Source organism: Mustela nivalis (assembly GCF_964662115.1).
Source record: "Mustela nivalis genome assembly, chromosome: 1".
Taxonomy (NCBI): Eukaryota; Metazoa; Chordata; class Mammalia; order Carnivora; family Mustelidae; genus Mustela; species Mustela nivalis.
Window position 1 is genome coordinate 150,338,968 of NC_139020.1, and position 16,754 is coordinate 150,355,721.

The window sequence follows — 16,754 nt, forward strand, 5'->3', positions numbered from 1 at the left end:
TACTGTAACCAATGCAAACATTTTACTGTCCTTCAAAACCTAGAAGGTGGGTTTCGTTGGCTTGTTTTTTTAAACTGCAGCTCCTGCATCACCCGAGATGAGGATTCCCTGCAGATTCCACAATCAGAGATTCCCAGCGAAAAGGACCTTTGGAAGTGGAGAGGAGGAGGGGAATAGGAACCGAGGAAGGCAACCTTTCCTCCTCCATGCACTGGAGCACCCACTGCTGTAGGCTGCACAGTGGATGGAGTCTTCAGACAGCTTTTCAAAAGGAGAGGACACTTGGGCTTTCAAATGAGTTTTGGGACAGACTTACTTAAGAGCAAGATTCTCCTCTGCTTTGAGGGCAGAAGTGTTTCCAAGGGTGACTATATTCCCATGAAAAGTCGCCTTTCACCATCCAACCAAAGGTTTTAAATGGGGCCCTACAGCTCCCCAGAGCCAGTCTGAATGAACTCCGTAAACACTGGTTGAACATTTGCTTTGCAGATAAAGTTCTAATCACCAATGGATTTCTCAGCAAAGTGCTTCCAAGTTTTTCAAATGCCCAGCTACTCCTCAAAAGGCTCCCAGGTCTTTCTTCCTGAAGCACAAGTGGTCCTCCTCCCCTCTACCTGGGTACCACCGACGGGAAACCCCCCAACACCTTTGGGATACTATACTTTCAAGCCTTACAACCAGTCTCCACAGTGTCCAACTCCTACTCAGCTCCATATCACAACTACTTCCCCTTCAACAGACAACAGTTCTCACTGGGGGCTAGAGACCACACTAGACAGGAGGAAACAGAGAAACTGACTATGAAGTGCCAGGCTGTTAGGGACCCCTCCCCCAAAACAACACTCAGATAATCAACACCCTAAACTGAAGGCTGAATCATTCTGAACAAGGGAAAATGCCTAAAACCAACTGCAAAGCGCTCTGGTTTGGGGGTCACATGTCATCCAATGGAAGGCTGTTCTGAATGATAAATAACAACTGGTCCATGAACTGCCCTCTCTCCCCAAGTGAAGTTTCCCTTGTACATTTGAAGTTCTCCAGGAAGCTCAGAACCAATTTTCTTTTTTTCTCGAAGGCAGTCTTTGGAAATGGAAGCCACCAATCTGTCACCTCCAACTGACCTGGCAAGCCTGGAAAAGCCATGAACTTTCTTAGAAGTCTTCACTACAGGGCACCTGGGTGGCTCAGTTGGTGAACTGTCTGCTGCTGGGTCTGGTCATGATCTGGGGGTCCTGGGATTGAGCCCCATGCTGGGCTCTCTGCTCAGCAGGTAGCCACCTTCTCCCCTTTCCTCTGCCTCTCCTTTCGCCCAGCTCTTGTGTTTCTCTATCTCTCCCTCAAATAAATAAAATCTTTAAGAAAGTGTTCACTACGAAGAGCCTAGACTCCAAGGACAAGAGAATAGAGTTAGCTCCCCTAGAACACCCCCTCTGGAAGAACACAGAAGATGCCACTGTGTCATTAAGACTTCACTGCATACCCTTTTTGAGCCCTTGGAATTAAAATTTTTTTAAAAAGCAGAAAGAAATTTTAAAAGCATAATACCTAACAAAAAATAATTTCATATTTTTACATGTACACTATTCACCACGGTACTTGAAATCCCCAGTAATTCTATTCCCCTTTAGAGTGATGTAAGGGTCCCCAGAAGGCAACCTCTGTTCTTGCCCTTTGTATCCTCAAACACCCGGCTGAGCCAGGCACATGGCAGATGCTCAAAGCTCCAAGTATGCTGACTGGACGGAATTCACTTCCATGTTTTCCAAGCAATCCTTGAGGAATCTGCCTCCCAGCAGGCATCTGCTCATTGGAAAACAATGTGGCCTGGCCAATTGCATTGTGGCCCTGGAATAGCAAAGGTTTAAAAGAGAAAGAAGGAATATGGGTCCTTCAGAGGCTAAAATGCCTCAGAGGTTAAGGATTTTAGGTAGTTTTACAGCTTACATCAGCAATAAACCAAGGCATCAGACCTAGCAACTTTCCATCATCAGAGATTCACTCACATACAAAGTCCTAGGGTTTATTCTAATTTCCGTAAATCATCAAGACCCATGCATGACCAAAGCAGCAGGCCAAATTCTCCAGAGATTAGCACTAAAAGCTACCACAGAACGGAACTTTCCGGGATGGCAGAAATGTTGTCTTGATGGTGGTGTATAAATTTGCTAAAAACTCATCAAAATGTGTGCTTGAAACCAGCATGTTTGAAAGTGCCTAACCTAAACCTCAGTAAAAATGAGTAAATGACCTGTATATTTTTTCTCCTACATGGATGCGCCAGGTGTATTACTAGATTAAAAAAAAAAAAAAAGCAGAATGTGGAACTATCAAACAGTATACAGACAAATGGCACTTCAAAACAACTTTATCATTTGTGATTATCATTAATTAAAATACAGCCATAAAGAAAACAGCACAGGCCTAAGAAATATGACTAATGATACAATCCAAACTGTCAGTAGTTACACTTGGGGAGTAGAATTAACCAGTTCTCCTTTTTTCAGTCCCTTAAGAGAGACAACAGAGCACATCCAAGAGACTTTTAAGATATCACTGGTATACATGGCTACAAAGCGCGAACACTCAACCAGTACAAACTGCAAGTCAGTTATAACAGCCACACTCTTCACCCCCAGCCAACAAGCTATATTCAGAAAGGTTTCCCACAAATATGAGGTTCAGGGAAAGGGGGGGGGCAGGGAATAAAACTATTTGCTAACAGGACAGTACTCTCATTTGTGTAAATCCCACCTCATATGATATATCAAGAATATATTCTAGGGGCGCCTGGGTGGCTCAGTGGGTTAAGCCTCTGCCTTCGGCTCAGGTCATGATCTCAGGGTCCTGGGATCGAGCCCCGCATCGGGCTCCCTGCTCAGCGGGGGAGCCTGCTTCTCCCTCTCTCTCTGCCTGCCTCTCTGCCTGCCTCTCTTCCTGCTTGTGATCTCTCTCTCCATCAAATAAATAAATAAAATCTTTTAAAAAAAAAAAAGAATATATTCTAAAGCTGGATAAGAGACACAAAATGTAAGCAAAGTGAAAGACAATCACCAACCACACAAAAATGTAAAATGTCTACAGAGCTAAACAAAACTGAGCAGACAGCTACTATTCTGATTTATCCAAAATACCCACAAATTGATTTTTTTTTTTTTAAGCCGGGGAGAGATAAGCCCAGGAACCAAGGCAATTCAGGGAGGAAACACAAATGGCCAATAAACATATGAAAAGACGCTCGCCTCAGAGTAATCGCGGAAATGCAAAGTAAAACAACAGGACAAGCCATTTCTCTCCCATTAGATTGATGGCAACAAGGACCGGTGGGGCGGGAAGGAAATGGAAATGGAACCGGTGGGAGGCAGGCTCTCAGGAGCAAATTAACATTTCAAATGCACCTCTCAGGTCTTAGCAATTCTTGGCGGGGATGGAGGATATCCTAGAAGTAAGAGAGACACAAGGACGTGCACAGTGAAGCCAACAGCCAAATGCAAAGAAAATCCAGATAAATAAACTTCACACTAAGAACACCAAGTACAGAGCACTAATGACCAACAAGTCAGTACAGGAAAATGTCAACATGTTATATGACTACCTTTCTCTAGGCCCGTGTGTGTGTGAATGGATGTTAAAAGGATTTGGAATAAAATGCACAGAAACCCGAAAGAAGTAGGATTGGGCATATATTTTTTAAAAATTTAACAGATGGGGTGCCTGGGTGGCTCAGTTGGCTAAGTGTCTGCCTACAGCTCAGGTCATGATCTCAGGGTCCCTGGATGAAGCCCCGTGTTTGGGCTCTGCTCAGGGGAGTGTACTTCTCCCGCTGCCTCTCCCCATTTCTCAGCTCTTATGTATGCTTCTCTCTCAAATAATAAAATTTTTTTTTTTAAAAAAACCTTATGGATAATCACAACATAGATACATTCATGTACTACTTATAGTTAAATCAGAAGTAACTGGTCCAAGTTGCCTCATGGCAGCAGAATACAAGGTCGTCCTGAGGAAAACCTCTATTTTTCCATTCATTCACCAACTACAAGCTGAGGATGGTAAAGAAGGAATGAAGGTCAAATAAATACAGGTATATACATATTCAGAAAAATTACAACCCCAAATGACAAGCCCTGTGACATTCAATGTTGTGTTACACAATTTTTTTAAAAGATTTACTTATTTGAGAGAGAGTGTGTGCGCACAATTAGGAGGGAAGAGAAGAGGAAGAGAAAATCCTCAAGCAGACTCCCACTAAGCATAGAGCCTGATGCAGGGATGACACAAGGCTCATTCCCACAACCCTTAGATTGTGACCTAAGCCAATTAAACCACCTAGGCGCCCCAAAAGAGCAAATCTTTAAAAAAAGTTACTCCCCCCCCACCCTCCCAACCATCAAGTGTTTGCCAGCAATGGGGTCCAATGGGGACCCAAGAGCCTGAAACCCAATTTCTTCCCCTAAACCAGAGCCAGACATCCCCTTCCTCCTCATCTTCATAATCTGATCTAGCACGTGGTTTCTTAATTTTATTCCCATTTGTTGCTTTCCATACCTTCCTGAGTGGAGTAAAGGAGAACTGGTTTTACACCCTGCCCAACATACAAAACCCCTGAAAATAAGTTCTATGGGGCTAGAACAAAATAGGCACTGATGAAATGGGCAGGCTGTCACTAAATTCAGATTTTGTGCTTGGTTTTGCAGTAGATCTTACATAACCAAGGAAGGGGAAAGTAAGAATATGAATGCTACAAACAACAAATATGAACACCAATCTTCCTTGAGAGGGAATTTTGTTTTCAACTTCAGACCTAAAATGTAACTTTCAGTCTGATATGCCCAAATATTTATAGTGCCTTTCTTTTCATGTATTTGTATGTTACTAACATTTGTATAATTAACAATGTTGACACACAATTTAGCAAGCAAATAACCAAGAGTAAAGCAAAGATGCTACAGATGAAAACAGGTAGTAACTTCAGTTCTTACATATCAAGGCACACCTATTTATTGCACTGTACACTTAAGGACGAATACAATTACAAAATTAGTAGCTATTGTGGCAAGTCCCAAACATTGTCTAGAATTAACCACTATCTCTTTTGCTAGAAGAGATTTTGCTGCCCCTTCATAATTGGTTTCCAGTTATCAACAAGAATAAATCCTAACATTAAAAAACCCTCTACCCTACTAATCTTCAGTTGCAGTAAAAGGGGACATTCTTAAACTTTAGTTCATTCATTCTGTATGGGGATTCTTTTCAAGATTCCCTCCCAAGCTCCAGATACTGGAGTTGGCCCATCGCTGACTAGGGCTGATTTTTTTTATTTGCTCCCATGTGGCTTTTTAAAAAAATCCAAGTACACTGGTAAAATAAATTTTCCTTTTAGAATATTCCTCTAAATCCCAAAAGCTCTGATAAAGATAACAAAAAGCAAAGGAAATAAAAACCATGGGGAAATGGTGAAGGGGAGCAGGAGGTACAGGCATCCAGTTATGGCATGCTGGGAATAAAAAATACAGTGGGGGGGGGGGGCTGGGTGGCTCAGTAGGTTAGGCCTCTGCCTTTGGCTCACGTCATGATCTCAGGGTCCTAGGATCCATCCCCTGCTTCCCTCTGCCTCTCTGCCTAATTGTGATCTCTGTGTCAAACAAATAATCAATCTTTAAACAAATAAAAAAAGTACAGCAAAGGGAGTATGGCGGCAGTAGTGTTGAGTGTTGCATGATGACAGATGGTAGCTACATTTTCAGTGAGCAACTATGCTATACACCTAAAACTAATATAACACAATGTGTCAACTGCACTTCAATTGAAAGAGTGAGGGGGATTATGAATGATTACTAAAAATAAAAAACAGGACCAGCAGGTACTTAGGCAGTGATTCCACTGGCCCCACCCAAATCAGTTCCTTCGTTTAAAAAAAAAAAAAAAAAGATTATTTATTTATTTATTTATTTATTTGACAGAGAGAGATAGAGAGAAAAAAGAGAGAGAGAGATCACAAGTAGGCAGAGCGGGCCACAGGCTCCCCACTGAGCAGAGAGCCCGATGTGGGGCTCGATCCCAGGACCCTGAGATCATGACCTGAGCCGAAGGCAGCGGCTTAACCCACTGAGCCACCTAGGCGCCCCCAATTTTATTTTTTAACAGAAAATAACTTCATTTGATTCCAAAAGTCAACCCAGGCAGTCTAGCGCAAATGTCACAATCTCTGTAGAGTGATGGGGAAACTGAGGCTCAAAGGCACACAACGTCACCCACAAACCTGTGGGATCAGAAGGGGCACTCCTGCCCAAGGACCACCAACACTCAAGGCAGCACTGCACATATTCCGGGCAAGAAATCTTCACAACCGCCAAAAACTGGAAACACAAGTGCTCCTCAGCCTGTGACAGTCTACAGTGTGGTACCCAATACAGTGGAAAACTACGCAGCAATAAAAAGGGGGGACCTGAGGACACCCACAGCATGTGGATGGACTGCATGATGCCTAGGGAAGAAACCGGACTTGAAAGTTTTCAGCCCTGCATCATTCCATGTTGTGACATGATGAGACAAAACCACAGGCCTGAAGAACAGATCCATGCTGCCCGAGGCTGAAGGGTGAGGCACGTGGAAAGCGAGAAAACCGTTCCGTGTTTGGACTGTGGTCGTTTTCACACACTGTATAACCTCATCAAAACTATACACTAAAAAACGTGAATTTTACAATATGTCGATTATACTTCAGTAAACAAAAACAAATACCAAAAAGCCAAAACAGACTAGGAGAAATGAAACCTTCCTTCACTCAGAGGTCTGGCAGCACAAACTGCAGACAAAGCATGTGGTTGGAGAAGGGAGCTGTTCTGGACATCCTCAAGATTGAAGAGAGGGAGCGGAAGCAGGGGCAGGGGGAGCTCTGCCCTGTAGCCTGTACTGAGCCTTCTCCCTGCTCCCACTCAAGATTATAACCATCACAGGCTGGTTAGTGTGGTTCCCACTAGGGAAACAGCTGAAGGCAGCCATCCACAGATGCCCCTCCATGTACCCGCAACAACCCCACTGAGGGGTCAGAACCAAATCAAAGCCACTGAGGGGGGCAGGGATTCCCTCAATCCCAAATTGGCTGTGTAAGCTCCATGAGGCAAAGAATTGGGGGCTATTCTATGGTTTCCCCAGGGCCTCCTATTTTTCCTAAGTCACTTTTCACAGAACATTTCATCTTCAACTTACACCTTCAACTGTGTGTAAGATTACACCAAGTACAATGGGCATAAACAGATTTGGGAATAAAAATGGCAGTCTCTCCTGGTTAGCACACAACTCAACTGGCAAGGGCTGGAGGCATGTCCGTATAAGTGCAACCTGCTGGCAGGAGTCAGCAGCAAGCTGGGTGTACCCGGCATTCACTGCACTGATAGAACAGCAAAGCTAACTTCGGACACATTTTACAGTCTGATGTCCTCCCCATATTTTCATGAAGTTTCAAATGGAATCAATCAAGTTAGGTGGTGCCTGCGGTAAGAAATGGCCCAACTAGGATGTCGTCTTTTCAGCTATGTTGCTTGTGGAGTTGTTGTCTCTGAGCCTCAAACCCAAATTCCTGGTATATGGGGAGGGGAGGGGGAAGCAGGAACTGAACCTGCAAAGTCCCTGGTTGACTCTGATAGAGGGAGAAAAGATGTGCTCTGTCTTGTGAGAAAAGATGTGAGTGTCTTTTGAGTAACCAGCATCCACACACTTCACACCAGCAATCGCAGAGCCCGCCAGTGGCAGCACCTCATTCAGTGTGCAGTTTTGTGACATCAGAACAAACAGCTTCATCACCACAACCCAGACAAACCCTTCCATAGGACTACTATTAAAACCATCTTGGGGCGCCTGGGTGGCTCAGTGGGTTAAGCCTCTGCCTTTGGCTCAGGTCATGATCCCAGGGTCCTGAGGTGGAGCCCTGCATGGGCTCCCTGCTCAGCGGGAAGCCTGCTTCTCCCTCTCACAGCCCCCCTGCTTTAGAGTGTTCCTTCTCTCTTGGCTCACTCTCTCTATATTAAATAAATAAATAAAACCATCTTTGCCCTACCCATTTTTCTGCTCCATACTTGTCCACATCTTGTGGCTACATTTTTGGTACAAGCCTACAGATGATCCTAAGAGAGAAAGCTCTCCCTCTGACCTTGATCCCAAAGAGAGGCAGAAGCCCCTGACCCAAATTTGCGGATGTGGGCTACCCACCCTAATGATGACTGCCAGTTAGTCCCAATTCTCTCTCTTTTTTTTTTTTTTAAAGATTATTTATTTATTTGACAGAGATCAGGAGAAGGCAGAAAGGCAGGCAGAGAGAGGAAGCAGGCTCCCTGCTGAGCAGAGTTCATGACCTGAGGGCAGAGGCTTTAACCCATTGAGCCACCCAGGTGCCCCCCAATTCTCATTTTTAAAAACACTGTAACACCTGTGCTGAAGTAGTCCTCAGAACCATATTTAGCAGCAAAATCTAAGTGTGTAGTTTTGGGTTTTGTTTTGTTTTTTTTTTTTTAAGATTTTCATTTTAGGAGCACCTGGCTCAGCCGGAGAACACGCAATTTCTTAATCTTGGGGTCATGAGTTTGAGCCCCACACCCCATGTAGGAATTACTTAAATAAAATTTGGGGCACCTGGATGGCTCAGTCATTAGGCATCTGCCTTCAGCTCAGGTCATGATCCCAGGGTGCTAGGACTGAATGCCACATTGAGCTCCCTGTTCAGTGGGGAGCCTGCTTCTCCCTCTGCTTGTGCTCTCTTCTCAATCTCTTTTTCTGACAAATAAGTAAATAAAATCTTAAAAATAAAATAATAAGTTTTTTTTTAATAAATATTTTAGGGGCGCCTGGGTGGCTCAGTCCGTTAAAGCCTCTGCCTTCGGCTCATGTCTTGATCCTAGGGTCCTGGGATGGAGCCCCATGTTGGGCTCTCTGCTCAGTGGGGAGCCTGCTTCCCTTCCTCTCTCTCAGCCTATTTGTGATCTTCTGTCAGATAAATAAATAAAATCTTTTTAATAAATAAACAAATATTGTAAAGTAATCCTACACCCAATGTAGGGCTCATGACCCTGAGATCAAGAAGTCACGTGCTCCTCTGACTGAGCCAAGCAGGCATCCCTAAGTGTATATACTGTTTAATACAAAAGCATTTTCGTGATTATCCAATTAGTCAAAGAGTTCATAGAAAGAATATGAAAGTTCGCAAACCAACTGACATGTCAAGAAAAACTGCAAATGGTTAAGGCTAAACTTTCCAAAAGTAACCACCAAAGGAAGAATACAGTGGCTGACATATTTAGGAAGGCACAGGAGCTCTTGTCCTATTCCCACAGGTTCCTCACTAGCTCAGGGGCCCTCAAAATTCCCAAGGTGTCAGAGCCACAGAGAATGCCCTCACTCTTCACAACTGACCTTGACCCACTTCATTCTCTTTTGTGTACCATGCTCTGCTTCATTCAAATTCCATTAATGTTGACAGAATGTGCTATTCTGCAGAAGTCTGTGTGGATAAACCACAATCAAGAATTATCCCTTTTTCATGGTGAAGCCCAGTTATTTATAACTTCATTTGCTGATGTATTACTGAGAGCAGTAACTTTATCACTAAAGATTATCACTTCCTCAGGACCATCTGTGTGGGAAAAAATGCTTTTGAACAAATTACAACTGGCTGCCAATTTTTTGTGCTTTTTGGTCATTAAACTGGGATCATTTAAACAGATTCACTTAAAAAAAGCAACTCGCTTGCTTACCTGATGCTCAGGTAAGGCACCGGCTGAGATGAGTAGAAACTTCCATTAAGGAGGACAAAACCAAAACATTATTGTTCTTTAGTCTTCAGATTAAATATGGATCTCCTAAAACTGCAGCTGGGTTTCAACAAGAATCAAAACCCAGGAATTGGAATTCTCCGGCATTTCACTGCACTCAGAGCTTCAGGGAAGCTGGAGATGGCATCTGAAGGGAAAGAACTTCACTGGAACAAGGTTTAAGTCAAAGAGTCTCGGATGTAAATAGCCAGCATTCAACCTCCCATTCCTCCCCAATTTTTCTGGAGTCCTGTCAGTCAAAACAGTCAATCTGGTTTCAGTCAACTCGGTTTGTGGGTATAGACAAAACCTCAAAGGGAGAGGAATAATTTAGTACTGAACAAGCACGAGGTCACATCAACTGAAGAGGAAAGATGGATCAAGCTTCCTCTCACAAGTCACAATGCTTGAAAGGTCAAGAGAAAGGGGGAAAGAGTGGGCTGCAATGGGTGGCCATCTTGCTCCCTTTAGGCAACTGTAATTCTTTATCAGTATCTTTCTTTTGCTCTCTTGCAAAATAACAGATATGGCAAAAACAGCCTTACTGAGCCAAGCCTGACTCTTTGTTAGTGTTTGGGGGGAGGGAACACTACTTTGAAACTGCCTGCGTGGTAGGATACTTCTCAACCTTTTGCTTAAGTGTCACAAAGAATGACACCAAAATGGTCCTTTATTCACTAAGAATGAATGCATCTAAAATAAACCCTGCCCTGAGTGAGGAACTGAGACAGAGAACTCACAAGACTAAGCAAACCATGTGACTTTTAAGTTAGCACCAGAGAAAATAAAATTGGGGAGGGGAAGGTTAAACTTTAGAGATACAGATTATTTGTTAAGTTAAAACTTCTCTTTCATCAGAAAAACTTATAAACCCTTTTTTTCCTGGCAAACTACTTCGACAAAGGCATTTTTAACTATTTCACCTCCTCATTTATAGCTTCCCCCAAAAGCTAACTCCTTTTCTATGTATGTACCACGTTTGTAAAATGACAACACAAAAAGCAGAACAGCTATGTTCACAATTTTATATGTGAGAAGAAAGTGGTTTCCATTTTAAGTAATGCTTTAGGAAACTATACATGTTAATGCTCGTTTTCATGTCCTTCAAGCTGAAAGGACTCTAACATCTATAACAGCTAAAATGGGAGAGAGAACTAGGGTGTATAAAGGGAATTTTATTCTTATCTTCAAACACTTTCCGGATTTCTTTATTCCATGTCCTAGTATTTAACTTGAAAGCACCTGAATCATAAAGAATGTATAGTAATATCAATGGAAAAACTGCAGTCTGGGAGAAAGTGCCTGTTTTCTTCCTAAAATATCTTTACTGCCCCCACCAAAAGAATTTGATCATTGTAAACAAAAATTTTACAGACGAAAAAGCAAGTCTATGCAACCCTAAAACCAGTGTAGTTTACTTTTTGGGAAGCTAAAGCAGTCACAAATGGTTCCCCAGACTGCTGATACCACACTGACCTCAAATATGACTAGCACATTTTAGATAAGCTTATGCCTGTGAGGTAACCTAATGAGCACAGGCTTGCCAAACTAGCCATGACCCACCTTCCCTGGGATCCATGTTGATAAAATCCATCCCTATGCACTTTAATAGAAGGCTGGGCACATTCCTCAGCTCAAACTTTAAAAACCCCCAGATTACATTCAATGCTACGGAATTAGGATAGCAATAATGAACATTTCGCTCCCATAGACCTTCATCAGGCATTTTCTTAATTCAAGAGACTTCAATGTATACACATCTACCCACTGAACTGGATTCAAAGCATCAAGCTCCAATGATTTCCAAGGTATGTATGGCAATTTTGGTTTTCTGGCAAATAGAGTTAATGTGTTAAGCAGACATATATTCACCAAATCATGTAAGAAGATGGGGTGCAGAAATACTAGAACGCACAAATCCATTTTTTTCCCTCTTGTCCTCCCAAAATGTCTTTTGGTATACATTTTGTAATTTACAAAGCATATACATGCAGTTTAAAAACATGCTTACGCTGGGGATGCATGCCTGAAGAAGCTTAGACTTTAGGAATGTAGAATTTATTAGTACTAGTACTGGTAATATCCCCATTCACCATGACTTATTCAAAATAAGACACTTATCCATTCCACAACTATTTATTGTAAGGCATCAAACAGCCCTCCTCAAAATGGTTTGAGTGGTTTCCTGGGGAAAGACAATACACCAAGCCCAGGATGGAAGGGTCAATATTCAGGATCATACTGGGTTGGAATTCTATAATTTATATTTCTAGAAAGCCTTTAAAAAAAAAAAAAAGCACAACGCAGGGACTAAATATAAATTGTATCAGCACCAGCACCCTATTTTCCATCTTAAAGACTCAGGAAATTCCGCTCTCCCGGGCCATGCCTAACTGGGAACAATATTGCCATCGCTGGTGGGCTGAGCTACAATGTTTCCCTTGGCTCAAGATGGCAACTGTGTCACCCCCACCGCCCATCGCTAGTGACAGGGCCTTTCCCGGGGACAGAACACGTTCAGATCCCACTTTGCTTGCTGCCGTTTACAGAATGCCCTTCCACACGCAACACACACACCCTGGCCGCCCCCACCCCGAGATTTGTGCTTCCAGGGTCGACTCCAAGGCAGCAAAGGGCTCACATCCTATATATCACAAATACAATTAGGACACTCCTCAAAGCAGCCGGAGCAGCACGCTTCTAGACGCACTTAACTCCTCGCTCAAAATATGTGCACACCCCTTTCTAGAGGACGCTTTCTCGGGTGCCCGCGGGGAGAGCAGCGGCCACGGCGGGGAGAGCAACGGCCACGGCGGGGAGAGGAGCGGCCACGGCGGGGAGAGGAGCGGCCACGGCGGGGAGAGGAGCGGCCACGGCCGGGAGAGCAGCGGCCACGGCGGGGAGAGCAGCGGCCACGGCGGGGAGAGCAGCGGCCACCGTCCGCAGCGTCCGCACCGCTAAGGCGGCCCGAGGCTGGCTGGCCCAGTCGCGGCAGAGGCCCACAGCGGCGCCACCTCCTCCGCCTCCTGAGCCCCCTCCTGTCTTGACCGCCGCGCGGCCAGCGGCCCCGCACTTCCCGGCCTGCCTGCCCTTCCAGTCTGGCGCCAGCAGGCCTTTGAACTGACCATTCGAAGGCACGTAATTAGCGAAAAACCCCATACGTTTTGTAAGTGAGCCACAATTTCTTTACCGTTCTGTAGGAAAACCCAATTCTCTTAGGTTTTGCAGTTACATTTTAAAACAAGTTCTCAAAGCACCATCTGGTCAATCTTGACGAGCCATTTCCAGGGGGATTCTTAAGGAAAGCGGTGGAGAAAGAGAGACCCTACTGGCTGCCTGAGCATCCCTGGGTGTCCCAACTGTTGGAGGCAACCTCGCTAAAAATCAAGGCGGGGGATGGGGGCACACAGGGTCCCAGCCTCCTTCCCAAGGTCAGGTGGCAGCACTGTAAGGCAGGGCACCCTGAATTATTTAATGGAGCCTGTTGACACAGAAGGCAACTCAGTAAAGAACATTTTAAAATTGAGGTAGATTACAAATGCAGAAAAGTAGGTGTGTTTAGAGATTCCATCCATCACAATCAAACAGAAGACAGTCACCCTCCAAAGAGCCTTCATGCTCCTTTCCCAGTCAGACGCATGTTTTTTTAAAAGAACAGTATTCCCAAACGGTTCCTGATCATTTTTTTATAAAGGAAGAATTTGTTGAGTGGGACCACTATATGAACCTGGTGCTTTCTCTAACACTTGGGTCCTTTATTTGCAGCATTGGTCTGTCACATTTAAAATCAAAATTTCTAGCTTTCTAAATGCAGATCTCTGCATTAAAGATCTAAAAATTAATTTCCAAGTTTTCTTCTTTTAAATGAATGACTGAGGGGAAGCAGAATTCTGCTCAAAACAGAAAATTTCATTTTCTAGAGAATATTTAGTTTAACAATGTAGGATCTTAAGGTCTTTGCCAAAATTCAACCTGGTATTGCACGACTTATGATGTTAGTTTTCAGGGCATCCAGGAACCTCCAGGGCGAGGGGAGCTTCACTTCTCACTTTACACTCTCTCTTACAAATATAAGACTTTTTTACAAGTCTGGCAACACTGAGCATCTTCTGTTTTAGCCCAAACAAAACGAATATGGATCTTTAACTGGGAATATAAATAAAACCTGACATTTAAACTCAACTGCTGGGAGGGAGAATTCAATCAACGGCCCCTCCCAGAAAGGAAATTGTGGCGGATTCAGACGCTATATCTCCCTCCCTTCACCGCCCCACCCCGTTTGACCCTAATCTTCAAGTGATTTGACTCCATCTTTTCATTCCTGGGCTTCAAGATCGGTATTTAGTTCAATCATTCATTTTTCTAAAAGTGATGAAAAGAACAGACTACAAACATTAACCTACGAATGTGGAAACTTTTAAGAGGAGTCTATCCAAAGCTTAAAAACTAAGGAAAAGAATGCCCCCTAGCTTAATACCTAGAAGGAAACTTAAAATGCAGCGCCCACAACAAGTAGATTAGAATTTCAACTTTTTTCCAATAGGAGACGTCGGCTTAAGGCCATCAGGCAATAGCTCCGCCCTCCTCCCCAAATAACAGGTTAGCAATGGAAAAGACTGCGCTGTGCAAGCCTCTGCCTTGCTCGGTGCCAGCACGCCGGTTCCGACTCGTAGACAGCAACTCCCACTAGGACTTCCAAAGTCTCTGCCATCTGCTCTTCCTCCAAGACCATAGGTATTACACACACATCTCACAGGTCTCCAGGTAGATGGCTTAAATTAACGACCCTCCCACCAGAGCCGGCTCTCCAAATTTTTGGTCCCTTGCTGTAGTGGGCTCAGGTAAGTGGAAGGTCTCAGGTTTATGCGACAGCCAGAAAAGCGAACTGAAACCCAAAGGCTGCGGTGCAGCCCTCTGACCCTGTGCCCCCGGGGTTCGAGTTGCTGCAGATGAGTCTGGTTTTGCTCCCCGGGGAAGTCGAGCCCCGGGCTGAGCGGGGTGGAGACACTTCCCCAACCAGGGAAACCAGTTCCTGTAGGATATCGAAGTCGGGGCAGGCGTGAGCGGCCCAAGGGGCTCCCAACTCGGTGAGATCAATGGGCAAGGTCCCCCCTATTCTGCCTCTCGCAAGCGCGCACGTGGAAACCAGGTCTACACAGACACACGCATTGCACACCCACACAGCCATCTCCATCCAGGCTCATACCCTACCTTCAAAAGCCCACAATCTGCGAGTATGACAAAAACGAGAAAATATGCTCAAAGAGGGCACTCAGTACTCCGGGAGGCCTGTGGTGTGCCTGTACGGGGGGCCACGTCTACACAGATACTGCTTCATCCGGCATCTTTAACAACTTGCACGTTTTGTCAAACAGAGAAATAAGGAAATCAAAATCCATAGAGAAGGGGTGTTCTCAAACCCCAAGAGCCATCAAGGGAGAGGGTTCTCGCGCACGGTTACTAGCTCCCCCACCGACACACAACCCTAGCTTTTCCCGGCGCATGCTGAGTGAACAGAATGGGTGCCACAATTTGCCACACCGAAAATCGGATACAGAAAAAAGGGGACTCCGCGTCTTGAAACTCTTCCGCGGCCCCTCGCAGCAAGCACACCAAAGCTAGACTTCTACACACACTTCGCGGGTAATGACCTCCTTGGTGGCAACAACTGCAAAGTAGGCAAAGGAAAAACAAATCCAGAGAGGATCCCGCCACACCCCGCTTTGGACCGGTCTGGAGGACCTTGGTGAGCAAGCACGCGCGTCCTCCGTAGACACAAGCCCCCGCCCGCCTCCGCCCCCCAAGAGGCCGCCAGCGAACTCACCTCATCGTCGTGGTGCTGGCAGAAGCCGAGGCGCTCGGGAAACACCGACAGGATGGAGAAGGGCGCGCCAGGGAAGGGCGGTCCGAGCCCGAGCTGCTGCGCCGCTGCCGCAGCGGCGGGACCTGGCGGGCCCCGCTCAATGTAGTGGTCCTTAGTGAGGCGCACGCGCTGATGCGCGCGTACGCAGTTGTCGCACAGGTGCTCCTGGCAGTCCAGGCAGCGCGACGAGGCCGCGTTGCCCTCGTCGCAGGAGCTGCAGCCGTGAGGCCGACGCAGCAGTAGCGCGGAAGGAGAGGCGGCGGGACCGCCAGGCGCAGAGCGCGAAGGCGCGGGCGGTGGCGGCGCGGGCGGGAGTGGCGCCGGGGCCGAGGCGGACGCGCGCGGGTGCGCGTGGTGCGCGTGGTGCCGGTGGTTGCTGTGGCCGCCCGCGCCCGCCGGGGCTCCGGCACGCCCGTTCTTGGGCGGCGGCTCGTCGGCAGTGGCCACCACAGCGTCGAGCAGGTTGCTGAGCAGGAAGGCAGACGAGGGAAGCGCATCCATGCCCGCCGCCTCGGCCAGCACTACTTTCTGGTCACACACGGGACAGCGCAGCTTGAGTGGCTCTCCCGGCGCGCTGCCGCCCGCCGCCGGCAGCCGGTGCGCTTCGAGGCACGGGCGGCAGAAGGCGTGCAGGCAGGGCAGGACGTGCAGGCGGCGCGCCGCGGCCCCCGGACCCCCGCCGCCGCCACCGGACGACGTGGACGTCTGCGAGGACGACGACGACGCAGACGAGTTGGAGGAGAGCGGCGCCGGGGAGCCGCACATCTCCTTGCACAGCAGGCAGATCTGGAAGTCGGTCTCGGGGAACGAAGCCATTTGCAAGCCGACTGGGAGGAGGGAGGAGACCAGAGAGGAAGAGGAGGAGGATAGAAGAAAACCGCCGAGGTGGGTGGGGGAGCCGCCGACTCACTCAGAAAAATGCATCGATCGGGCCTGCGATCCGGGGGCCGGCTCCAGAGCGGCACGGCCCGCTTAGCCTCGTCGCGCTCGGCCCGCGCGCTGCCTGCCCCGACGCTGCGGGCATCAAATGCCACTATCTAGAGGCGACACAGATTCCTCCCGGAGGACGCGGAGGCTGCGTGCCTTTCGAA

The 16,754-nt window shown here is 46.5% G+C and overlaps 1 protein-coding gene across 1 annotated transcript in view; it reads right to left on the reverse strand.

The window, feature by feature from the left end:
- The window catches only part of TRIM71 (tripartite motif containing 71), a gene marked incomplete at its 5' end in the record, with an annotated part of 70,990 nt that extends 54,511 nt beyond the window's left edge, over positions 1-16,479 (reverse strand). Inside the window, one exon of the mRNA XM_082725817.1 lies at positions 15,625-16,479. Coding sequence (XP_082581943.1) covers positions 15,625-16,479 — 855 coding nt within the window. The remainder of the gene's footprint in view (positions 1-15,624) is intronic.
- Positions 16,480-16,754: the final 275 nt, after the last annotated feature.